The sequence below is a fragment of the Dama dama genome, chromosome 6, assembly GCF_033118175.1.
Source record: "Dama dama isolate Ldn47 chromosome 6, ASM3311817v1, whole genome shotgun sequence".
Taxonomy (NCBI): domain Eukaryota; kingdom Metazoa; phylum Chordata; class Mammalia; order Artiodactyla; family Cervidae; genus Dama; species Dama dama.
In genome coordinates, this window is record NC_083686.1 from 991,933 (window position 1) to 1,015,598 (window position 23,666).

Sequence of the window (23,666 nt, forward strand, 5' to 3'; positions counted from 1 at the left end):
TCGTTCGGCCCCACTTCGCGAGCTGCCGCTACAGTTCTCGCGAGGGTTTGGCTCTTCCACACGACCCGCTTGGGGGCGGTGCTGCACTCGATCCCATTGCCCAGCTGGGGAAACTGAGACTCGGGGGAGAGGCTCTCGGGCCCTGATTTCCGCACAGCCCAGGCGCATCCGCAGCAAAGCCCGGGATTCTTGGGCGACGGCGGGCTCCGCAGCCACCATCTACCCGCGTGCGGCCTTTCCTCTAGGCGCATCAGGCCGGCCGCCTTTACTGAGGTATCCGGCGTCCGCCGCGCCCAGCGTGCCCTCGCCCCGGAAACTAAACCTCCTAGTGGGCGTGGCCTGACGTTCTGCCTCCCATTGGCTGTCGGCGCCCCGCGCCCCGCCTTAGCCGCGCGCTGATTGGCCGCTCTCGCCAACCGTCGGTATTTGAATCGGCGGCGGGCTGAGGGGCTCGCGGACTCGGCGCCTCCCACCCTGGGCTCCGTGCGGCGGCCGACAGGTAAGGGGGCGACGGCGGCAGCGGTGGGGTCCCGGCTCGGGGGTCCGGACATGCCTCTAGCCGGGCCTTAGGGCTCTGTCGGCCTGGGTCTGCCTGCCGCGCTGGCGAACCGGCCCCCCCCCCCCCCCCCAGACCGGGGCCTATTGCCGCCTCCGGCTCCGCCCTCCTCGCGGTCTGGGCCGCTCTCCCGCCGCTTCCTCAGGGTCCCCTCCGCCTTCCTCATCCCGCCGACCCGGCCGCAACCGGGAGCAGAGCAGATGGGCTCCCGCCCCCGCCTCCCGAGACGCCCGGTGACTCCGAGCCTGAGTACACGCGCGCTCGCTGCCCTGCGTCCAGCGCTGCCCTCCCGATCCCCGCCCCTCTGGGTGCAGCCCCACCCGGACCCATCGCCGACTCCTGCTGCACCTGATTCCGCAGACCCCGCTCACCCTAGGTCCCCAATCCCTCCCCGCCTCCCTGGCCAACCCTCCTCTGCTCAAAAGACTCCTCCTCTTGAGCAGAAGCCCTCATTATTAGTAGAAGCCAAACTGCGGAGGGCTGCCGTCATTGTTCCCGCACCTTTCCCAGGCCAAGGGGCGTCTGCCGGAAAGCCGTCCTCTAAGTCTTCTATCCGTCCTGTGTCCTGCAGCCATCCAGCCCCCTCCCCTGTTTACCCAGTTGTTCAGGCCAGACCTCACAGTGAGTGGCCCCTGGCTCAGGCTCATTTTTCCCCTCTCCCCATGCAGTGTGTGAGCCTGCTGCCAAGAGGAGCTGACCAGGCTGCCCCTGACCCAGTGCCAGAGCCTCTGACTCCCCCCCTTCCCTCCTACCCCTCTTGTCCTCCACAGGCATCCCCTACCCCCAAGCCCTTCGAGGTGGCTTGTCACCCTGTCCTCACCTCTTTTTCAAGCCATCCTTTCTCCCCCTGCCCCAGCCACCTGGCCTCCTCAACCAGTCCCCAGGGTCCCCACCGCCAGCGAATACCTACCTGTAGTGTCCCCGCGAGGCGAATGCCCAGTTCTCTGGTGACTCCTAAATTGGGAATGCCGTGGCACTGACCATCGTGAGGGCCTCCGGAAGGAGGAATGAGACTCTCCTGGAACCCCCTGGGCCTGACTGGAGGCCCCTGATGGAGAAACTCAACTCCCCACAGGTGACTCTACACCTGCTGCTTGTTCCCTTCTCCAGCTCCTCCTCGGCCGTGCTGCTGGGCCCTATTACATTTCTGTTCTCCACAAACTTGGCAGCTGCTCCACCTGATGAAGGGGCCCAGGCTTCCTCTGCTGCTTCAGTTTCATCACTGATCAGCCCTTATCTGTCTCTGAAGTTTTACCCACAAAGTTCAAGTTGTTTTAATCACCTGAGCCTGCCCTCCTGCCCTGTGAACTGAAGGCTCCTCCGGCTCTTACTCCTGGGAGGTGACAGCTCCCCCGGAACAGGATGGGGACTGCCTGGCAGAGGACACACGGGCTGACGTCTGACCCACCTGTGCCGAAAGGGGACATCTCCCTGCAGCACCGTGGGGCCAGCCCTGTCACTGTCACCTATGAGCGTTCAGGCAACAGAGGGTCACTGCCCTCCTCCTGACACCAAACTATCTGCTTTTCCAGAATGAGTCTGCATATCTTCAGTGACGAAAATGTCACTGGTGACAAAAGTACAGAAAATTGCGACTTCCTGTTTTCACCACCGGAACTTACCGGAAGATCATCTGTTCTCCGTCTGTCACAGAAAGAGAATGTGCCACCGAAGAGCACAGCCAAAGCTGTGAAGGTAAGCACGTCAGGCCCCTGCGTTCGATCTACCGTGTCCCTCGAGAGGTTACCCTGCCACCTGCTTTCCTGGCAACTTACTGAGCTGCCCAGGCAGGGCACAGTGCTGCCAGAGGGGTGTCGAAGATTTGAATTATTGAACAGGTGCCCTCTTTTCTACCCAACAGGTGACTTTTCAAACACCTCTGCGGGACCCACAGACACACAGGATCTTAAGTCCCAGTGTGGGCAGCAAGCTCGAAGCCTGTTTTGCTCTGGGCGACCCCATTGGATTAGAAAACTGCCACCAAGTCTGTCTGCAGAAAGAGAAGTAAGTGTGGGGTTGTTTGATGTACTGCCGTCCGTAGCCTCAGGGACTCGGCAGAAAAGCTCTGTTCGCAGAGTCTGCCACATCCGGTTAGGCTCCTCCTGGTCTCCGCTCTGTGTCCTGCATGGCCCAGAGCACCTCCGAAATCGTTTGTTACTGGAAAAGTGAGCAATGAAACAGAGGAAGTGTGAACTTTACATTCTGCTTCTCTGTTGTGCCCTTGCCAGCCAATTGACGTTGGTTCTTGTTCCTCTAACTTCCTGAAGTGCCCTGGCCGAATCTCCAGAGAGGGGCGCTCTGGCTCTGCTGCTGTGTCAGCACCCGTCAGGAGTCTCCTCCTGTGCTCACAGCCCGCCCGGGAGGGGACCGTGGACAGTCCTCGCTGCTGAAGGCACAGGGGCTGGCTGTTGTGCCGGCCGGTCTGACGGATCCGGTTGGAAACACTTGACTTTGACCAGCAGGTGCTTCTTTGCAGCCTCACCTGGCATTAGGTGTTTGGCTGGGTGTGGTGGTCAGCTCAGTGAACACCTGGGCTTTCTTGCCTCTGTCTGAAGACAGGGACCCTGGTGGCGGCTTTTCACCCCAGATTTGGCTGAATTTACCCAGCGAGTGCCCCCAAGGGACCCACTGAATCCAGAGTGGGAAGGGGCCTCGCTGGCATAAAAGTCAGCCTCATTCTGACTTTTGCCGACTTACACAGTTTAAAGCTTCCTTTTTCTTTTAAACAGATTTTAGATGTGCAGAGAAAGGTATAAAAGCAAAATATCTCTAGCATACCCTTCACCTCTCGCTCAAGTAAGATGTCCCCAGGCGGCATTTCCACCTCCCCTTGGGTGGAAATTCCTTGCACCTGACTCCCCTCTACCCAGGTCTCCTTGCTGCTTTTCAACTTCAGGTTTTTACTTTTCTGTTTGAAATTCAGCTGAATGAGATTAGAGTGAATCAAATACTGTCGTTTCATCAGAGCCCAAAGAGGAGAGGGAGGCCAGGCTGCTGAGACGCCGGCTCTGAGCTGCTCCAGCCGCAGGGAGCCGGGGTCCTGCTCCTCCTGAAGGCCTCAGCCTCAACCTGGCCTTTCTCTCTCCAGTGGGAAGGCTGACCCTCGTGTGCACTGACTGTCCCTGACCACGTGGCTGGTGGTCCCCAGCCAGAAGGGGGAAGTGGGCTGGTGTGGGGAAGCTCAACTCTGACTGTCGGCAGTCAGGCTTCTGCTCTTGTCACCTGTGTCTCCAGGGCCCGCCAACGCTAACTTGTGGGAATGTTCTTGTGAAAGCTGATCCCAAGGAGGGCGTTGACAGAATGCTTATTTCTGTATTTAATGTTTTCACATGGACTAAAATCTAACTAAAGTCCTAACTAGTTCCTTAGTGTTAACTAAGTTTGCTTTCTGAAAAGCCAACAGTTCACCAAGGAAAGAGACACCAAAACAACCCATGGAATTCTCCAGAAGCCAGTACCGGCTGACACCGAGCCCCCCTCAGAGGATGTGAGACCAGCTTCCGAAGACCAGCCTCCTGGTGGGCCCCCCTCAGCTCCCCTGGTCAGCCTGGGTCCCTCAAGCTCTTCGCAGATCCCAGAGAGTGTGGAAAGCCCTGAGGCCTCCCGAGGCCCAGCGCCCGGCAGCCCCGAGTGCGCCCAGGAGGAGCACGTCCACCCGAGGCCCTCGGAGGAGAGTATGCCCCTCGGCCCCGTGGCTCCAGAACAGCCCCCCAAGGTGGCATCCCGGGACACGGCAGAGGACCCGCTCAGCGCTACAGGAGGGGACTCAGAAGGCGTCCCTGCTCCCCCCGCTGGGCCCACCTCACCCTCTGGTGCCCATCCTGGAGAAAAGCCCCTCGTGGACCTGCCTGGAGAGGCCCCCACGGGCCCCATGGATGCCGCTGGCAGCAAGAACATGGCCCTGACCAGCCCTGGAGAGGCTGCAGGGGACACACACCCTGGTGCTCGGAGGGAGGAGGCTAGTGGCCAGGCCACCAGCTCTCTGAGAAGCGGGCCCATCCGGCTGGAGTTTGACTTCTCTGACGCCACCAGCAGAAGGCCACCCCCACTGCGGAAGCAAGGGAAGACCCTGGGTCTCAAGCCCCCCTTGAGGAGACCAGAGGCGAGGCCCGGAAAGGCCGCCCAGGAGGCGGGCAAAGGTTGTGAGCTCGCTCTCCACGAGTCCAGCAGCCCGAGCTGGGACAAGCCGGACGACCCAGACTGTAACCCGGCCGTGGATGGTGGAGAAGCCCGGCCCCCGGAGCACCCCCAGAGCGTCCAGACCGCAGAGGCCTTGTCTCTGAGCTGGTGAGCATGGGTTGGCAGTGGCGGGTCGTCTGCTCCAGGGCAGATGTGAGACCAGAGGTGCCACATGTTCCCCAGGTGGGGGCCCTGGGGCCACTGCAGTCCCTGGGGACCAGTGGGGAAGCATCCCTCTGCTGCGGGGCCCCCCAGGGATGGGTAGGGTGCTCATGCAGTCCAGGAGGGCTGTCTGCGCCTCTGGAAGGTTGAGGAATACCCCCCAGCACCGCGTCTCCCTCCCAGAGTGAACCTGCCTCCCGCCGCCCACTCCCAGGGGCGCACAGTGCCAAACCTGGGCCCCAGCCTCCCGGGCTGGCTGCTGTTGCCATTTCCTAGTAGCCATAGGATTCACTTATTTTTGCTTTTACTTGAGTTGAAATGGACTCGGGGTGCTTTGCCCACTTCTGAGGAGCGATTCTTGTGCAGGCGAAGTTGTGGGGGTGGCTTTGTGGGGTCCCCGATGCAGCCCTGAGCCTGGCTTCTAGGGGAGGGGTTGCAGGACCCCAGCAGCGCAGAGCTGGGGGTGGGCTCAGGCCCTGCTGACCCCGTCTCTTCAGGCAGGCGTGCCCAGATGACACACCCGGGACAAGGACCCCAGGAGCGGCGGGTGAGGTATGGGCGCGGGCACTACGTCTGCAGGGCATCGCAGGCAGAGGGAAGCTGGCTGGGAGGGGTGGGCATGCCACTGCCCATGCTCCCCCGCACCCCCTCGTCTTAGCCAGCCCCGCAGTGACCCCGGCCTCCCTTTCAGGAGGGGACCACAGGCTCTTCAGGGGGGTCGGCGCCCCTCGGCAGCCCAAGCAGCAAGCCACCGACTGCACCCACCAACCCCACGCCCCCCACCGAGAGGGAGCCAGAGCCCACCCTGGACCTGAGTGGGGAGCAGTTCCGGGACCCTGTGGAGGGTACGTGGTCGCCATCCTCAGCGTGGGCACAGGAGGTGGCAGGCCGCCGAGCTGGGAGGGGCTGTGAGAACCGAGGCCCCTGGAGGAGGAGCCGCCCGCCCATCCCGGGGGCGCAGGCTGAGCCCCCCTAGCGCGGCTGGGGCCTCAGGGCCGGGAGAGCTCGAGGGTCTCTGTGGGGTCCTCACCGTGCCTTCAGGGCTGGGAGTGGGAAGGCGCCTCCCTCTGCCGCAGGGGCCCTGGTGTCACATGTCACTGTGTGACACTCTGCCTCTGGTCAGGGTGAGTCAGGGCTTCTCTCCTGGCCAAGCAGCATCCCCGCCGTGGACGGCGCCTTGTCTCCTTCCACCAGCTGCTCTGGCCTTCAGGAGTGGGCTGCCCGGAGAGGTGCTCTCGTGTCTGTCTCTGGACAGAGGCCCCGGGGGCCCACTCTGTGTGCTCATGGAGCTGCCACCCAGCCCGTCTCCGCAGGGTCTGAGGTCCAGCCTGTGCTGCCCTCCAGGGTGGCTGCCTGGGGGGTTTGCTCCCTGATGGTGAGCAGTGTGCGTGCTCCTGACCTTCATCTGCTGATTCTTTGCCTGGTTTTACTCGAACTGTTTTTTTTATTATGCTATGCCGATTTCTAATATAATCCAGATAAGAATTGCTTGTCAGGTACATGATTTGCAAAAACTGTCTTCACTTTCTTGATGGTGTCTTCAGAAGCACAGATGTCCACTTTCAAACCCAATTTGTTCCATTGCTGCTTGGGATTTTGGTGTTAATTTAAATTTTTTGTCTATGGCGTGAGTCACCCTTGGGTTTTTTTAAGCAGAGTTTGGATTATCAGATATTAAAGGCCCTCCCATGGTGGTTCTCAACCAGGGCAACCTGGTCCCCAAGGAACATTTCTGTGATGCCTCCGGGGTGCACAGCACGCCCCCCCAACCCTCCAGCCCCAGGCACCCTGAGCAACCTTGCTCTATAGCAAAGGGTGCTTGGTCCAGGAGCCCAGGAAGGGGTGCTGTGCACGGCCAAGCATCAGGCTGGGGGGCACATGGCTGACCTGGCCATGTCTCATCTGAGGCCCATGGGGGGCGGGCAGCCCGTGGCGGGTGGGGGCGGCTGCTGACCCCCTCTCAGTCCTAGGCGCAGGGGCCGAGGTGGACTACCTGGAGCAGTTTGGAGCGTCCTCGGTGAGTATCCAGCGTCGCCGCAGCCCCGCTGACCAGGGGCAGGCTTTGCATCCCTGGAGGCGGCGTCACCCCAGGCCCCTGCTGCAGCCACTCTGCTCAGTGCACCCAGCCCCCCGCCCCAGCCCCCAGACCACTTGGCTCAGGCCCCAGAGGCGTCTCCTGTGTGCTGGGCTCCCCCGAGGGACGGGGCAGGCAGGCAGGCATGCTGGGGACGCTGCTGACCCTGCTCCCTCCCTCTTAGTTTAAAGAGTCGGCCCTGAGGAAGCAGTCACTGTACCTCAACTTCGACCCACTCCTGCAGGACAGTCCTTGGGCCCTGGCACCCAGCAGGTATGCCCAGCCAGCGGCAGGGGCGGCTGGGGGCGGGGACGGCGCCCCGGGGCCTGGTTAGTGAGCTGGCGTGCTCCTGTGTGCCCACAGCAGAGGCAGGCCGCCTGACAGGCCGTGGGGCCCACCTGTCCCAAGCACCGGCCCTCTGGCCTCCGAGGAGAGCCCCGGCCGCACGCAGATGGCAGGTGGCTTCTCTCCTGGTCTCGGTGCTCGCGGTGTGGACGCGCCTTCCTCTGGAAGCCCCCGGGAGGCCCAGCTGCTTGACCTGGACTTCCCAGGAGCCCTGGGCGTTCCCGTAAGTGCTTCGTCCCGTCTGCTTTAGAGACACGCTTGTTCTAAGGGCCCGGCTTTCATGTGCTGCAGATCTGAAGGCTTCATGGGGTGGGTGGGGGCCGAGGGGTCGCCTCTGGCCGCGCTGTGCTGTGGGGAGCCGGTGGGGTGGAGGGCCGCGTGGGGGAGCTCACAGCCCCGCCGGTCTCTCCGGTAGACGCCCTGCCCTGTTCCATGTGACCTCAGGCCCGGGGCCCCACTGCTGCCTGTTGGGCCGATCGTCGATGTTCTACAGTACAGCCAAAAGGACCTGGACAGGGCGGTGAGCGCGGGGCTGGGGCGGGCAGAGTCACAGGCTCTACCCGCCGCGCCCTAACGGGGTGGTTCACAGCCGGGCATCCTGTTTCCGTCCCACTTGTGTCTCAGAACCAGTGGCATGAGGGTCTGCGCTGTCCCAGGGGGATGACCCCCAGCCTCCTCACTGGGTGATGGCACGAGGCTAGGGCGATGTCTTAAGCGGGTGGAGGCCTGGGCTGGACCCTGCTGCTCCCAGCACCTCCCACTTGCCTCAGGCCACCCCGCCCTGCCCGTGTTGGGAGGTGTCCCCAGCACAGGACATCCACCAAGCATGGCGGGGGAGGGGGGGAGGGGACCTGGGCCAACGAAGGCGTGTGGCCACGCAGGTGGAGGCCACGCAGAAGGAGAACGAGGCGCTGCAGGGCAAGTGCACGGCGCTGGAGGGGAGGCTCCTAGAGATGGGGTGAGTGTGGCCGCCCCCGCCACGTGCGTGGGTGCGTGCGTGCGTGCGTGCGTGCGGTGCTCGGCTCACGCCTCTGCTTTCCTCTCTTCCCCTCCCACAGAAAGATCATGGACAGCTATGAGGGGACTGTGTACCAGGTGATGGGTGAGTGCCCCTCCCCCTCCCCTCCCCCTCCCCTCCCCCTCCCCTCCCCTCCCCTCCCCTCCCCTCCATCCGGGGTGAGGCGGTGGGCGGGTTGGGGGGTCTGTGCGTCCCACTGTGGCCTCCGTGGATGTTGGGCACCAGCCGTGTCCGGGCTGGAAGCCCCGAGTTTGGGACAGGTCTGGGCTCACTGCCAGCTGCCTCGGTTTCCGGGCGTAGCTGGTGTGGAGACGGCTGTTTTCTGAGCATTTGGAGCCCCGAGGGTCCGCCCTGGGAGGTCCCGAGAGAGGCAGATCCCCTGCCGCCCGGCGATCCGAGGTGCTGGTCTCTCCTCCAGAGGAGGCTCAGAAACAGAAGGAGCTCTCCAAGACCGAGATGCAGAAGGTCCTGAAGGAGAAGGCGCAGCTGACAGCAGACCTGCACTCCATGGAGAAGTCGTTCTCCGACCTCTTCAAGCGGTTTGAGAAACAGAAGGTGGTGATCGAAGGCTACCGCAAGGTGGGTGCTGGGCCAGCCTGGGGGCGGGGGCGGGGGCGGTGGGGATCCTGCAGGAGGAGGGGCTGAGCGCCCTGGTGTGGAGCCTGGCAGAAGCGAGAAGGCAGGCCCGGAGGTGGGGCCAGGCTCAGCCCTGCCTCTGCCCACACCCTGGGCTCTCAGCTTGTTAACTGCGACTGGACACGGGTGCCTGCGAGGGGTCTGTGTGGGCCTGTGCAGAGACTGTGGGTCTGTGCTGGCCGCTGTGCTGTTCCCCACCCCCACCACTGGGGCCGCAGTGCACCCGGCCCCCAGAGCCCGGGGCTGGGGGAACAGGACAGGCTGTTCCGTGGGCCTGGTGCCTGAACCAGTTTCCCCCACAGTGCCTGGACGGAACCCCATGGCAGGGCCCCGAGGGGCGCTCAGGGTCCCGGGTGGGGGTCGGGGGGGCCTAGGCTGTCTGCAGGGAAACAGGCAGGCTGCTCCCACGTGGCCTCGACCACGGCTGCTCCACGAACCCCCCAGAGAGCTGGGTCTCTGCTCGGGGCTCAGCGTCCATCTTCCTTCCAGAACGAAGAGTCGCTGAAGAAGTGTGTGGAGGATTACATAGGAAGGGTGGAGAAGGAAGCCCAGAAGTACCAGGCGCTGAAGGCCCAGGCGGAGGAGAAGCTCCAGCAGTGCGTGGGGCTCGGGGGGCAGGAGCTGGGTTGGGGGCTCAGGGTGGGGGGGGGGGGGCAGGAGCTGGGGGGGCAGGAGCCGGGGTGTCTGGCCCCACCCACGGCTCAGCCGGGCCCTCTGCTGCTCTAGGGCAAGCGAGGAGATCTCCCAGGTCCGGAGCAAGGCCCAGACAGATGCTCTGGCGCTGCAGGCGGTCCTAAGGAAGGAGCAGATGCGTGTCCACTCCCTGGAGAAGGTGGTGGAGCAGAAGGTGGGCGCAGAGCCCTAGGCTGGATGGAGCAGGGGGCAGGAGCGGGCAGCCCTTGTGGCTCGGGGGCTCCAGGTTCCAAGCACTGTGAGAAATCCAGGGGCCAATTCTCCTCTTCAGACTAAAGAGAATGATGAGCTGACCAGGATCTGCGACGACCTCATTTCCAAGATGAAGAGAATCTGATGCAATGGCCCTGACCTTGCTGTCTTCCCTGTGTGTGTGTCTATGTGTCTGCCTGTCTGTCTGTCTGTCTAGGGTTTTCTTCTCTACTGATGTCAATTGTTTTTTCAATTCGTTTTTAAACTTGGTTGCTTTAGGAAAAAAATAAAGTTTCCCTTAAATCTAAGCAATAGAGCTGTCCTGGTCTTCATTAAAGGGGCAGTTTCTGCTGACCTGACCACGGCCGCCGTCCCTCTGGTAACTTCGTCCTGTCCCTGCCCTGCACCTCGCAGCTGCCTGACTGGCCGCCAGCGCCTCCTGAGTGTCGGCTGAGTGGGCCCCAATCCCCCTGGTCTGCCTGGTCAGCCACGTGGTGCTGGAGTAGACGCTGCCTGTATCGACCACAGATCTCGCAGACCAATGCCTTCGTGGAAGAAAGGAAACCACAGCAGCCACGGCGGGGGTCGGCTCTGTGTCCCATGGAGGGCTGCAGGCCTGCAGTGGGACACTCACAGGGGTGAGGGGTCTGTCGCACAACTGGCAGTTCCCACTTGCCCCCCCTCCCAGCTGGAAGCCCCCAGTCCCGAGACCTAGGAAGCTGCCATGCATGGCAACACGGGCAGGGGGTCTCCACAGCGGTTTCCCTGCAGAGGCCTGCCAGACAGACATCCGCCGCTCCTGACAGACAAAAGGCTCAGAAGTACAGTCTGAAAGTGGGGCTCAGAGTCCACCCCCAGTGCCAGCGGCCTGCTCCCCAGGCGAGGCTGTCCCCGCCGACCGGACCCTGGTCACCGGCGCAGAGTGCGTCTTCCGGGCCCCTTCCCACGGGGTGGGGACAGGGTTGGGCGTTCCTGGCCTGGGGGCAGTGAGGGCCGGGCGGCCCGCGGGGACCCTTCTGAACCTAGCAGGCCCAGCCTTCAGGGCAGCGGGGCCATGGAGGATGCAGCCGGACCGCTGGCTGGATACCGGTCACGGAAGCTCGACCTCTGGAGCTGTTACTCCTCATGGCGGGATCGGGGAACAGCCGCAGGGCACTCCCAGGGTCTGCACGTCCACCCCGACCCCAGGGCGCTGGCCTTAGGAGGGGGCCACCAGCACACGAGCGGCGGTCCCCACAGGGGCAGCAGGCCCCCGACACCCTCAGGAGGGCAGGCCCCTGGGGGGCTGCAGTGGCATGCTGGCCGCCACCAGGGGTCGCTGCTGGCCACAAGCTGCAGGACGACAGGACCCCGGCGATGCCCACCCACACCCCACACCCCCACCCTGGGCGACCCTGCGGCCCCCACTGTCACCAGAGGGGCCAACACGGGCCAGAAGGGCGGGGACCGGGGGTCCACTCCTCCCAGCCCCAGGCTTCCCGGGGCCTATACTTGAGTCCCTCCTGTCCAACCTGCGGGGTCCCCTGTGGGTCCCCCGACTCCCCCATCCTCAGTAAAGCCGCCAGCAGGCCTCTCCTGACCTGAGTCATACACAGCCCTCCTGTGCTCAAGAAGCTGTCGCGGCTCCCACGTCAGGGCCAAGCCACTGGGCTGGGCCTGAGGGACCCTTAACTCTGCTTAACTCCTGGGGGGGCGTCCTCAGCACCCGAACCCAGCCAGGGGCAGGGCTGCAGGGTCCCGGGTCTCCCACCAGAGTCACCCCCGCTGGCCCCAAGGCTGAGCCTTCGAGGCCCAAGCCGGCCACCTCCGACCCCAGGCCCTGCCCTCGCTGGCCGCGCCTTGCCCAGGGGTCTGTGGGCCCACCTGCAGGGGCTGGGGTGGGCAAGGGATGCCTGCAGCGCTGGGCCCCCCCCACCCCTCCTCCCGCGCGTGCCTGGCGAGGGCGGGGGGGCCCCCAAAGCTGTAGCAACATGGCTCGGCGGGGTCCCAGCCGCTCCGAGAAGGCCCACAGGCTTGCCCCCTGCTGCTTGCCACTCCACAAGCCACCCAGGGCCCTGTCCCCAGCTGAGGCCTCTGAGCAGGGCCCGGACAAGGCCACAAGGGGCGGCTGGCCACACTGAGGACACGGGCCGCCGGACAGCATCCTGGGCCGGCAGCCTCGCCCTGGACAAAGGGGCCTTGTGCAGCTGAATGGGTGTTTATCCTGGGGCCCGAGTCAACTCAGGGCCGAGAGGCCGGGCGGGGGCCTGGCACCGGGCTCCTGTGGGTAAACATGACCCGAGCCGGGCACGCAGCCCCAGCCCTGGCTTCCGCACCCCTGCGCCCGGCACGCCATCACCATGGCCGGGGGCCTCTGCCGGGCGGGAAGGGGTCGGCCAGCAAGGAGGCTGCGGAGGCTGCGTGGGCCCAGCCCTGGCAGCCGCCTCTGGACGCACAGTCAGTGAACCCCTCCCAGCAGTGGGGTGGGACCCAGAACCCCACTTACAGAACAGACGTTCGTGCCCCCCAGATTCAGGGGCTGGAGTCCTAAGGCCAAGGCGATGGAATCAGGAGGCGGTGGGGGAAGCTGAGGGCTGGTTCCCGTGATGGGATGGACGAGTGTCCTCACGTCGAGGCCTCTCTGCCTCCACCACGAGGATGCGGCCAAAAGGCAGCGACAGCCGCCGGATTGTGACCCTCCAGCCTCAGGGGCTGTGGGATCAGTGTCCCCTGCAGTGGAGGCCAGAGCAGTTCATGACCCCACCACGCGGGGTGCCGTCTCACCCAAGGCCCCCTGCTGCCGCCTGTCCTCCAGGCAGCTGTGGCCACACCCACCACGGGCTGGCACCTGCCTCATGGAGATGCCCAGGTCCATGGCTATCACCGCCGGCCCCTGTCCCCCAAGATGGCCTGCCTGGGCCGTTTCAGCCCTCTCACTGGGGAGCTGGGCAGAGTAGGCTGACCACAGGGCTCCCCGCTGAGCCTCTGTGTCCCCACCCCTGCCACACTCCTGGGGGTGACCCCAGCCCACTCCAGCCACGGGTCCCCCCCCCTTCCCCGCAGTCAAGCACTGCCTGCATGCATAGCGACCCCCAGCGGAGGCCAAACCCCAAACCCCCTCAGCCCCTCACAGTCCGAGCAAGTGGGGACGCTCTCCCTGGGGCTGGCCACCCCTCCACACCGCCTGCCCCCAGGGAAGAACCCACCGGTGGCATCTGTCTGTGCCCGTGTGACCCGGGCGTGACCCCAGAGCTCCCTCCCTGCCCCTGGCTGCCCCGGTGCAGGGCTCCTGTTCCTGAGTCTGGGGTGGGGGCCCAGAAGGGAGGGCCCAGCGGCACCCGGGTCACTGGGAGACAGGAGCTGGTGGGGAGCAGCCGGAGCCGCCTGGGCAGGGCATGAGCAGGGCCCTCCTGACTTAGCCGGGGCTTGTCTGGGGGCTTCCTGGGGTGGGATGCGGGGGGAGGGGGGCGGGCCCTGCCTGGGTGTGTGGGGGCGTGTCCTCGGGGGCCGCGTGGGGGCGTGTCCCGGGGCCGCGTGGAGGCGTGTCCCGGGGCCGCGTGGGGGCGTGTCCTCGGGGGCCGCGTGGGGGCGTGTCCCCGGGGCAGAAGGCACACCCGCGGGGCTGTCCGTGTCAGCACAGACATGCCCTTCCCGGCCCTGGCGCCCGGCCGCCGCTCTCCGGACCCTCAGGTGCCCAGCCCCCCATTGCACTGACGGGGTTGCTGTGGCCCCTTGGGAGTCGGGAGCGCAGGCGACCTGCAGGGGGCAGTGTTGGGCCAGCCTGAGACGCCCGCGGGCGGTCCGCACCGCATCGAGGGTCCAGCCCGGCCCCTGCCCCCCGGGTCTCTGGGACCCTCACCACAGGGAGTCAAGGGGCCGCCTCCCTGGCCCCCTGCCCGGCTGTCTGGGGCGAGGTCCTGCCCTCCCACAGTCCCCTCTGTTCTTCAGACCCCTGTGCCTGGCCCAGCCCCTCGTTTGTGGAGGACAGGCCCACCCACTACACAGGGGCCAGCAGGCAGGGCCCAGGCCCAGGGAAGGCGGGGAGCTGACCGACACCATCGCCACCGAGGGTCTGAGCAAGCCCAGGGTGCGGCCGTGAGACCATCCACAGCAGGGCCCCCCTACCTTCCTCCCCAGCCCAGCCTTGTCCAGTGACTTTTCTGGGCTCCCTCGTAGAGGGGTGAGTGCTGCCACCACCCACCCCCCCAGCCAGACACACAGGCACACGAAGTGCTAGACTCAGGGCCTTCACGTCTATAATGACCCAGCAGTGGGCTGGGCTGAGGTGGAGATACAGCCTTTGTCCCAGACCTAGTGCTGGGCACCAACAGGACAGTTCAAGAGCGTTGGTAGAGGGAATGAGTGGATGGGTGGGCAGGTACCCAGAGACCTCCTGCAGCCTACCTGGATCCAGAGCAGAGAGAAAGGGTGAGTCCTGGCTCCTGTAGACAGTGGCTGGGATGACCTGACACGTGAGTGACTGAGTGACTGAATGAATGAATGAGTGAGCTAATGAATGAGTGAATGAGTGAGTGAATAGGAGCATGAGTGAATGAATGAATAAGTGAGCAAGTGAGTGAATGAGTGAGTGAATAGAGTGAGCTAATGAATGAGTGAATGAATAAGTGAGCGAGTGAATGAGTGAGTGAATAAATAGTAATGAATGTGTGAGCAACTGAATGAGTGAATAAATGAGTGAGTCAGTGAATGAGTGAGTGAATGAGTGAGCAAGTGAGTGAGTGAATAACAGCGTGAGTAAATGAATGAGCAAGAGAGTGAGTGAATGAGCGAATAAATGAGTGAGTGAATGAATGAGTGAGCTAGTGAATGAGTGAATGAATGAGCAAGTGAGTGAGTGAATAAGAGCGCGAGTGAATGAATGAATGAGCGAGTGAGCGAGTGTGAGTGAAGAAACGAGCAATAAGCTAGTGAGTGAATGAGGGAGCGAATGGATGAATAAGTGAAGGAGCAAGCGAGTGAATAAGAGCACAAGTGAAGGAACGAATGAGTGAGTGAGTGAGTGACGGGATGGGGAGGAGGAGAGCCACGAGACAGCCTGGGGCTCTCCCTGCAGTTCCCCCCACCCCGTTCTCTCTCTTGGCTGGGCACCGTCTTCACCGCGACACGCGGGATCTTGATTTCCGCTGCGGCACATGGGGTCTTTAGTGGTGGCATGGGAACGCTTAGCTTTAGCATGTGTGTTGCTGAAAAACCGGCCGCTGTTCGCTGATGCTAAATGTAAATATGGAGACAGAGTTTTGGAGGAGTAGAAAGGAGGAAATGGCAACCCACTCCAGTGTTCTTGCCTGGAGACTTCCGTGGACAGGGGAGCCTGGCAGGCTACAGTCCACCGGGCTGCAAAGAGTCAGACACGACTTAGCGACTACACTGAAGGGAGCGCCTTTGTTACTTTGCCAGGCAGAGGGGACCACAGCAAGCTGACACTTCCAAGACTATGCGCCCGTTCCTGGGAAGCTGGAAGAGGTCTTATGGCTTAGGATGGAAAACAGGCTGAAGATAAGGAGGGTTGTTGGTGTGGTTGGGCATTCTCCTCCTCCTGGAGGCACTGAGATCATTAGGGTGATTCCAGGGCAGGTTTGGGGGTCCTCAGGGTCACCATCACTGTGACATTCTTTCTGCAATGAAGACTGCTTGCAGAGGAAGGGAGAGTTAGGGAGTGTTGTCTTGGAAGGGTAAATGTCAGGTGTAGCTAGAGGGCACTCATTTTCAGAGTGCAGTTAAGCAAGAAAGTCGGAGGACAAACATCTGCGGGTAAAATGGGTGGGGAGAACAGGATGGATCAGGGCTAGCGATACAGGGTGCCTGGTTAGTTTCTGCCATAGCACGTGGGATCTAGCTTACCAACCAGGGTTCAAATCTGGGCCTCTGCATTGGGAGCTCGGAGTCTTGGCCACCGGGCCACAGAGAAGTCCCACTTTTAACCGAGATCACACACCTGGTCTCAGGACTTAATGAAGCTAAAGATGTTTCAAGGCAGAAAGAATTCAGTGAGCTACAAAGTGATAGCTAAGAAGTGGATTTATTCAGAGAGAAACAAGCCCTGCAGACTCCGGGTCATCTCAGAGGGCTAGAGCAGCCTTAGGGTGCGGGGGTTGTTAGTGCTTATACTGAAAGGGAAAGGCGCTCAGTCATGTCTGACTCTTTGCGACCCCAGGGACTATCCACTCCATGGGATTCTCCAGGCCAGAATACTGGAGTGGGCAGCCTTTCCCTTCTCCAGGGGATCTTCCCAACCACGGATTGAACCCAGGTCTCCCACATTGCAGGTGGATTCTTTACCAGCTGAGCCACCAGGAAAGCCCAAGAATGCTGGAGGGCGCAGCCTTTCCCTTCTCCAGGGGATCTTCCCACGCCAGGAATCAAGCCGGGGTCTCCTGCATTGCAGGCGGATTCTTTACCAGACTGCGCTATCAGAGTTTATAGGGGTGAGTTATTTCAGGTGGTGCAGTGGTAAAGGCAACTGAGGGTGCAGAGAGTCAGAGGATGCACATATGCATTGCATAGGCTAATGAGTGGGCGGAGTATTCTGGGTAGCCTGGGGAAGGGTGGGGATTTCCAGGAATTGGGCCACTGCCCACTTTGTGACCCTTCCTGGTGGGCCTCCAAACTGCCCTGGCACCCGCGGGCGCATCACTTAGCTTACTGATCCATCACAATGAGCTCTGAGGCTCAAGGTCTAGTGGAAGTCAGCTCTTCTGCCATCTTGGACCTATTGTTTCCAATCAGTTTATCTCCTGTCCTTGGGCTCCGTTGTTCTTTAAACTGCTGTGGCCCGGCCCCTTCCCTCCCGTTTCAGTGAGTGAGTGGGTGAAGCTGTGCCCCACGTGGTGGCGGCCTGGTCCCCACAGGGGTGCCCTGTCCTGTCCTCCTTCCTCATGCCCTGCTTCCCGTCTGTCCACCCCCCATGTGCCCACTCCCGAGTGGGGCCGCTGACAGGCCCAGCCGGCTGCAGGGCTGGGACGGGGGCGGAGCAGCTGGATCGTGAAGGGAGCCGGAGCCTGAGGCCCAGAGCCCGGCCAGGCCTGGCAGAGTGGCCGCCGTGGACATCCATGGGAGCGCAGGGCGGAACACCGACCTGACCTGCTGTCTGCCCACCAGGTCTTCGCCAGGACAGGGCATCAGTGAGGGCCTGTCCTGGCAGGTGCCAGTGTGGGCAGAAGCTGGGGGGTGGGTGGGGCGGGGAGGGTGAGGGGCCCCCAGAGCACCGGGGTCACAGCGAGCGGGCCCGAGGGGTCCCCCCAGACAGGTCGCCCTTCCCCGTGTGCCTGGCTCAGGGGTGATTCCCAGATGGGGTGGGGCCCCAGGGCTCCTGTCTGTCCACACCCGCCCCCTCCCAGGGCCCAGGGCTGGGTCCCCAACAGCTCCAACGGGTAGCAGGGGTGCTCGGGGCCGCGAACTCTGGGTAGACCCCTGTCCAGACCCCTACTCACTGCTCCCCAGCCATCAGCAGGCGTGTGATCCCGAGATCCAACGACTGCTCCACACGCTCAGCCGTTGGTTCTTTAGTTCACTAGCACCTTCCCGGTTCCACGCGCTCTTCCCGGCCCTGGGGTCAGCACGGACAACCCGTCTAGTCGCTGCCCTGGTGGACTCAGCTTTCTGGCTGGGGGTCGGGTGGGCGGGTGAGGAATGAAGGAATGAATGGGCAAACGCAGAGCTCGTCGGTGGGTTGACCGCGGCAGAGGTGGGCAGGGAGGCAGGGCTGCATCTGCTTGAGGGAGCTCCCGGGGGCCACTCCGGCCAGCAAGGTCAGGCCACGTCCTCACAGCACCCTGCCCACCCCTGCTCAGCATGCTGGCTCCCCACCCACCAGGCTTCCCGGCCTGGGGTGCCTGCTCTCCACGCAGGATAGCTGGATAGAGAGTCCTTGGTGCCCGAGGGCCAGAGGCCGGGGCTCCGGGGGTGACCCAGGGAGGGGCTGGACCTGCACCCTGGCCAGGCTCTGCCCCTTCCTGAACAACAGGCAGACCTCTCAGCCTCTCCCAGCCGCAGGAGGTCACGGGCCAAGGACCCACAGGCTCCTCTGAGCCTGGAAGACAGCCTTCCACCGGGGTCCAGCCCCACACCACAGGCCAGGGCTGCAAGTGAGTCCTCCCACCGGGATCCAGCCCCACGCCACGAGCCGGGGCCACAGGCAGGTCCTCCTGCCCCGAGGAAAGGGGTGCCTCTCGCACGAGCTCCACTCCGGGCAGGCATCAAGAAACCAGAAACACACGTGCAGCCAACTCAGGGTCCCCACGTTCCTGCATCCGGCATCCAGTCCTCGGGTGGCTCACCACAGAGCTGAGCCAGGACGGGACCCCGACGGCAGGATCCTTGAGCCACCCATCCTCACCAGCCCGCCCCACCGGGGCCCTGCCTCCCGGTCTCCGCCCCGCCATCACACAGCCAGGCTTGCTTGCTTCCGCTGCCTGGAGGCTCAGGCCTGCACGCCCAGCTTCTCCAGTTGGACGTGGGGGCTTCTCTCAGGAGCATGCCACTCCCACCCCCAGGCCAGCATCTAGAGGACCCAAGGAGGAGTCAACGCCTCCGCCTTCACAGTACAGGCCTCAGGGGGCAGGAGGGGGCTTCTGCTCACCGCCCAAGAGCAGAGAGCCAGGAGCAGCGTCCAGGCCCGGCCACCCCACGCTGCCCGAGAAGCCTAGGCCTCCGCGTCAGGCCGGCCACTCCCCCCTCCTCTCCGTGAGGGCACCGCTGTGGGCCGGCCTGGGGGTCCGGGGACTTCCTAGAGGAGCAGGTAGGCCGGGCGGGGGCCTCTTTCCTGAAGGTGGCACGTGAAGCCCCGCCTACCCCACGCCAGGAGGGTCTCGGCGTACCCTGGGGCGGCCAAGCCCAGCCCAAGGGCCGCAGGCTGGGCGGGTGCGGCCGGGTACCTGTCCCAACCTGCGAGCCGGAGCCCGCCCGCACGGAGCGTGATCTCATTCCCCGACCCTGCAGGGCGGGCTGCACGGGGCCCACCCCACAGGGCCCACCCCTTGGCGAGGAGACTCGCCCACGGCCACGCCCCCACCCTGCCCTGGTCACCCGCCCTCCTCTGCTTCCTGGGGGGGTGGGCTCCGGGCCCACATGTCTTCATGCAGACGGCCAGACGGGGGAGCCGAGGGAGGACACAGTGGGCAGCAGAGACCGGGCGCCCGGCGGTGCCAGGGCCGGCAAGTGGGGGGACCGGCCTTGTCTAGTCTGCGTCCCGGAGGGGAGGCCGCGGGGCCTGGGCGGAGGGAGGCCAGGAGGGGGAACCGAGGGGGGGGGGTGCCCAGGAGGGCGGGCACGCACAATTGTTGTTGCTGCCCTGCGCCCTCTTGCCAAGCAGGAAGTGCCGGGGGCTCTCCCCGCGGGATGCTGGCCAGGCCTCCCCGCGCTTCTGGGAACCCCCTCCCCGCAGGCTCGGGGAGCAGGAATGCGCCCTCGCCCCGGCCCAGGCTTGTCTGGCCCCCCAGCGCCCCACCGGAGGCCCGACACACCCTCCCCGGCCAGGGACAGCCTGCTTCCTGGAGGAAGTTGCCTTGGGCCTTGCCTGCGGCCAGACCAGGGGGAGGCCTGAGGCCAGGATACACTGGGGGCCCCCCCCCGCACTGGGGCTGGGCGGGGGGGCGGGAGCCGGGTGACAGGGTGCCAGGGCTTCCCCAGCCGGCTCCTCCGTCACGCGGGTTGTCGGCCCCCCTCAAACCCGGCCCCCTGGCTCCTGACCTCCACCTGCTCACAGGGCCCCTCGACCCACCAGGCTGACAGGATGGCCGGCAGGCCGGGTCCTGCCACCAGCCTGCGCGCAGAGGCCTCGCTGCCCTGCGGCTGCAGTTCTCAGAGGAGCACCCCCACCCCAAGTGCTGACCCCGCAACTTCACTTTCCGGGGAGCCTGGGGTGGGGGGCGGAGGCTTCTCAGCAGGTGCCGGCCAGGACGGTGACCCCCGGGGCCACGCGAGACGGGGGCAGGGCCGCAGGGACCCGCAGGGAGGGGCGGCAGCCGCAAGGTAGATAGGAGGGGCCGGGGTCCTGACCCCCACGGCCCCGGGTTAGGGGCGGGGTGACACGGCCCACCAGACCCGGACAGGCCGTCCATCCCGCCCGCATCCAGCCTGCCCCGCTGGGACAAGGGCTCCTCCCGACGGAAGAGCAGCCTCGGGGCGGGTGGGCAGGGCCCCCATTGGGCCGGAGCCTGTGGTGCACTCTGGGGCCCACCCAACCTGGGGCCTGTGCCAGGGTCCCGGGTTGGGTCTAGGGGGCCGGCCTGCTGCCCCTTCCCCTCCCTGAGGGGCTGTGATGGGGAGGGGGGGCAGGGACCTGTGGCTCCCTTGCCTCCGCAAGGGGAACAGCAGAGGGAGGGTCAGAGAGGCTCCTTGGAGAAGGAAGGGCCCCAGGGCCCACCCAGCACACACCTGCTCCGTGAGCGCCCCCAGCAGGGGCCGGCATCTCTGGGGGCTTCATTGGGCAGGTCTCAGACCCCGGACGCCTGGAGCCTGTGGTTTGGCTGAGGCACCTGGGCTGCAGGAGAGGCTGGCACCGCACACCCCAGACCAACCCTGGGCCACACACCCTCCCTGGGGGCCAAGATGCCCCTTGAATTGCCCAGGTGGGCTGCTTGGGGGAGAGGGGCCCCATCCCGCCAGGGAGGCTCCCAGGGGCGAGGGATGAGGTCTGGAGGATGAAGAAGCAGCAGGGAAGGGGTGCTCCCGGGAGGAGGGGAGGACGAAGCTGGGGCCTCGCGTCCACCGCCCAGCAGGCCACCCTCCCGGAGGAGGACAGGGCCCCTCCAGCCGGGGGCAGCGGCCCGGGGCAGCCACGACCCGGCGGGCTCAGAGCAGCCATCCGTGCGTGCGATGCCCCAGCCCCACGTCAGAGCGATCCAGTTTCATAACCAGCCTGGATTCCTCCCCGGCTGAGGAAGGAGCATAAAAACCCAATATATTTTAATTATATCTTTGAGGGCCACGGGCGCAATCATTTCCAGATGGGGACCCCGCTGACGGCTGCTCCACGCTGGGCCTGGGGAGGGGGGCCGGGCCCCTCTGGGGTGACGGTGGCCCCCGCGGCCCAGGGCTCACTGCCCACTCCCCGCCCGGCCAGGAGCAGCCATCGGCAGTCGTGACTTCCGTTCTGCAGATATGGAGGCTGGAGCTTGGACCTGCTGGGTCGCAAGCCTGACACAATGGCCAGTTCCCTGACCTGGGGGCCCTCCCAAGCTGCAAGGGTGGCCGGCCCAGGCCCCAGAGGGGGCCAGCAGGAGCCCGTGTGCCACTCACCAAGGGCCCGGATCAGGAGGGGCCTGGATCACACTGCCCAGGAGAGGCCCGTCTCCTAGGCCCTGTCTGGCCCCTTCCAGGCAGGGACACGCCCAGCAGCGGCTGGCCAAGGCCTGGGGTGGTCAGGACGTGGCCGAGGGCACCGATGGGCAGCCGGAGGCCCTGGTTTCCCCCACAACACACGCACGCACACAGAGACCCAGCCCCCAGGAGCAGCGCAGGCACAGGGCGGACCACGGATGAGGAAGGTTGGCGGGCGGTCAGCAACGCAGCTTCAGAAGTCCACCTCTGATGAGGTTTGCCCACTCAGCCTTCCTGGCTCTGCCTGTGGATGCAGCAGTCATCTGCCTGGGACTCCCCTCTCTGCCCTCTGGCGCACCCCCACCCAGCCCAGCCCTGCTCAGAGAGTGGGGCGGCCACAGGCCCCCACGTAGCGAGGCGGGATGGGCCGGACGGCAAGGGGCCTTGAGGGGCCGCAATCTTATGTCTGCCCCTGCACCCACCTGGGGACCCCATTACCTCTGAGGAGGAGATGGTGGGAGGAGGGTGCGAGGGGCAGCCCTGTGCCTCTGGGGCGCTGCTGACGGCCAGGCTGGCCGGCGCTGGGGGGCAAGCACCCGTCAAACCCGTGGGCCTGGGGCCAGCGCCGCGGGTCTCCCCTGGCCCTGATAGTGCCCAGCCTCAGTGCCCCGCCTGCCGGCAAGTGGGCACCAAGCAGACGGTCCCCTCCAGAGTGTCCAGGGCGCAGAGGGCTGGCGGCATCCCATGGGACCCCGGCGTCCTGGGCTCCTGCCTCGGCCTCCCTGCTCCTGCTCCAGGGGGGAGGCGCCCCCCTGACCCTCAATGTCTGCCCCCCAGCCTGGCCTGTCTCCTCACAAACCACCCCAAACTCCAGAGGGTGGTCGGGCTCGGCCCCCAGCCAGGCTGCCCCTGCCCAGCGAGGAGGCTGGGGACTCAGGGAGACCACGTGAGGCTGCCCAGGAGACGGTGCCCGCCCACTCAGTGACCCCGGGGTGACCTGGGGGTGCGGAGGCTGGCAGGGTTGAGGTGGGGGCCCGTGCCAGGCCCCGGGGCCCCCGCTGCAGACGTGACATCATCCTTCGGCCTTGTGCCCACTGGGAGCAGGAACAGCAGGGGAGTCCTCGGGGCCCACTGAGGCAGGCCAGGTGCTCCCCACCCCCTGTGTGCCCGCCGATGGTCCCAACTCTGCTCCAGGTCCCTGGGTGGGGCCTGGACTCCCGGGGCCGGAAGCCCCAGCCAGCCTGGAAACTCTCCCCTCCCGGCGCTTCCCTCCTGGGGACCCCCGCGCCCCACCCCCAAGGCCGCCAGGCCCAGGCAGGTGCCCGGCCACCCTCTCCGCAGGCGGGTGGATCGGGCCAGGCGCTCTGTCCCCTGGGACTCCTGCTGCCTCCGTGGCAGCTCCGAACACCACCCTCACCCCACGCGGGGCTCCAGGATTCTGGGAGACATGCTCCTGTTTCCATGCTCGTCCTCCAGGGACTCAGCCCTCCACCCACCATCCACCCGTCCACCCACTGCACCGCGTGCCCACCAGCCACTCCCGTCTCCTCACCTGCAGCAGCTGCCTGCACCGGCCCCCCCGCGCCCCCACCACGGCCTCACGGACCCACTGTGTCCCCCAGCCCCACACCCCTCCTCTGCCCGCCATACCCCACCTCACCGCTGGACCCAGCACCCATCGAGGGCTTCCCGGGGCCCTCGGCCCACCTGACAAACACCTGCTGACCGCGCTCCGCGCTGTCCCAGGAGCTGCGAGGAGCTGGACACGACGGAGCGACTTTCATTTTCACTTTCATCCTCTGACCTTGCCCCACAGGGTCCCAAGCACCGCTGGAGACCAGCGCTTCTGCCCTGGGGGGAGGCGGGCGGGGGGCCTCCCCAGGCAGATGGCAGGTGTCGGGTGAGACTTGGGGGCCAAGACCAGGGGGGAACGTGGTGAGAGCCAGTCCCGGGACACGCCCGCACATGTGGGGAGAGCCTGGGACCCCGAGGCTGAGGGAGGCTCACCTTGGAACAGCCGGGCCACATCAGGGGAGGGGACGCGTCCCTCTGTGTCGCGGGGCCCTGGGGCAGGCCTAAACGGACCCCTCTGGCCTGGGCCTGCCTCAGGCCCACGGGGTGGGGGAACCTCACAGAAGGCTCCTGCCAGAACAAGGGGGGGCACAGACCCCCCCACCCAGCCCTGCAGCCTGGGGTTCTGGGAAGGCCGGGCCGGGACAGGCCTCGGCAGGATGGAGGTAGCAGCAGGCGCGGGCTGAGTGTCTCGAGAGCATCCCCCTCCCCCCGCCCCGCTCCCCACCCGCGGGGGCTCGAGGGCTGACATCTCCACCCACAGCCCGCTCCCCCTGCACCGCAGGCCTCCAGCCTCTGCCAGCTCCACCACCGCCACCCACTCCAGCCAGGCCGCGAGGGAGAGAGTCAATTTGAAGGTGTCCCCCCACAGATGGATTTCGAGGGGGCTGGCTAAGGACGGCTGCCTCCTGTCCTCCCCTCGGGAGCACTCAGAGGCCAGGGGGAGGGCCGGACACGTGGGGCTCCCCCACCCTGGGGCA

The 23,666-nt window shown here is 65.1% G+C and overlaps 2 protein-coding genes across 3 annotated transcripts; both read left to right on the forward strand.

Annotated features, from left to right (window-relative positions):
- The first annotated feature begins 74 nt into the window (after window positions 1-74).
- TACC3 (transforming acidic coiled-coil containing protein 3) lies at window positions 75-10,163 on the forward strand. 2 transcript variants are annotated; one of them, XM_061145347.1, is made up of 16 exons: window positions 75-499; window positions 2,089-2,251; window positions 2,418-2,560; window positions 3,953-4,843; window positions 5,395-5,449; window positions 5,589-5,742; window positions 6,862-6,914; window positions 7,156-7,244; window positions 7,335-7,539; window positions 7,732-7,836; window positions 8,198-8,274; window positions 8,375-8,418; window positions 8,753-8,913; window positions 9,460-9,566; window positions 9,697-9,817; window positions 9,935-10,163. In XM_061145347.1, the coding sequence occupies exons 2-16, from the start codon at window positions 2,090-2,092 to the stop codon at window positions 9,998-10,000; spliced, it is 2,433 nt and encodes an 810-aa protein (XP_061001330.1). In that variant the 5' UTR covers window positions 75-499; window position 2,089; the 3' UTR covers window positions 10,001-10,163. The 2 variants fall into 2 exon arrangements, with proteins under 2 accessions (XP_061001330.1, XP_061001331.1); XM_061145348.1 differs by lacking the exon at window positions 75-499 and adding an exon at window positions 1,459-1,631.
- A 2,329-nt stretch (window positions 10,164-12,492) lies between these two features.
- On the forward strand, window positions 12,493-22,839 carry LOC133058564 (basic proline-rich protein-like). The gene is made up of 17 exons (XM_061145277.1): window positions 12,493-12,606; window positions 12,650-12,787; window positions 12,898-12,976; window positions 13,574-13,676; window positions 13,783-13,921; window positions 16,704-16,836; window positions 16,954-17,022; window positions 17,193-17,406; window positions 17,927-18,220; window positions 18,348-18,592; window positions 18,936-19,011; window positions 19,166-19,352; window positions 19,559-19,824; window positions 21,174-21,258; window positions 21,620-21,796; window positions 21,952-22,106; window positions 22,179-22,839. Exons 1-17 carry the CDS (start codon window positions 12,493-12,495, stop codon window positions 22,837-22,839), a joined length of 3,135 nt encoding a protein of 1,044 aa, XP_061001260.1.
- Window positions 22,840-23,666: the final 827 nt, after the last annotated feature.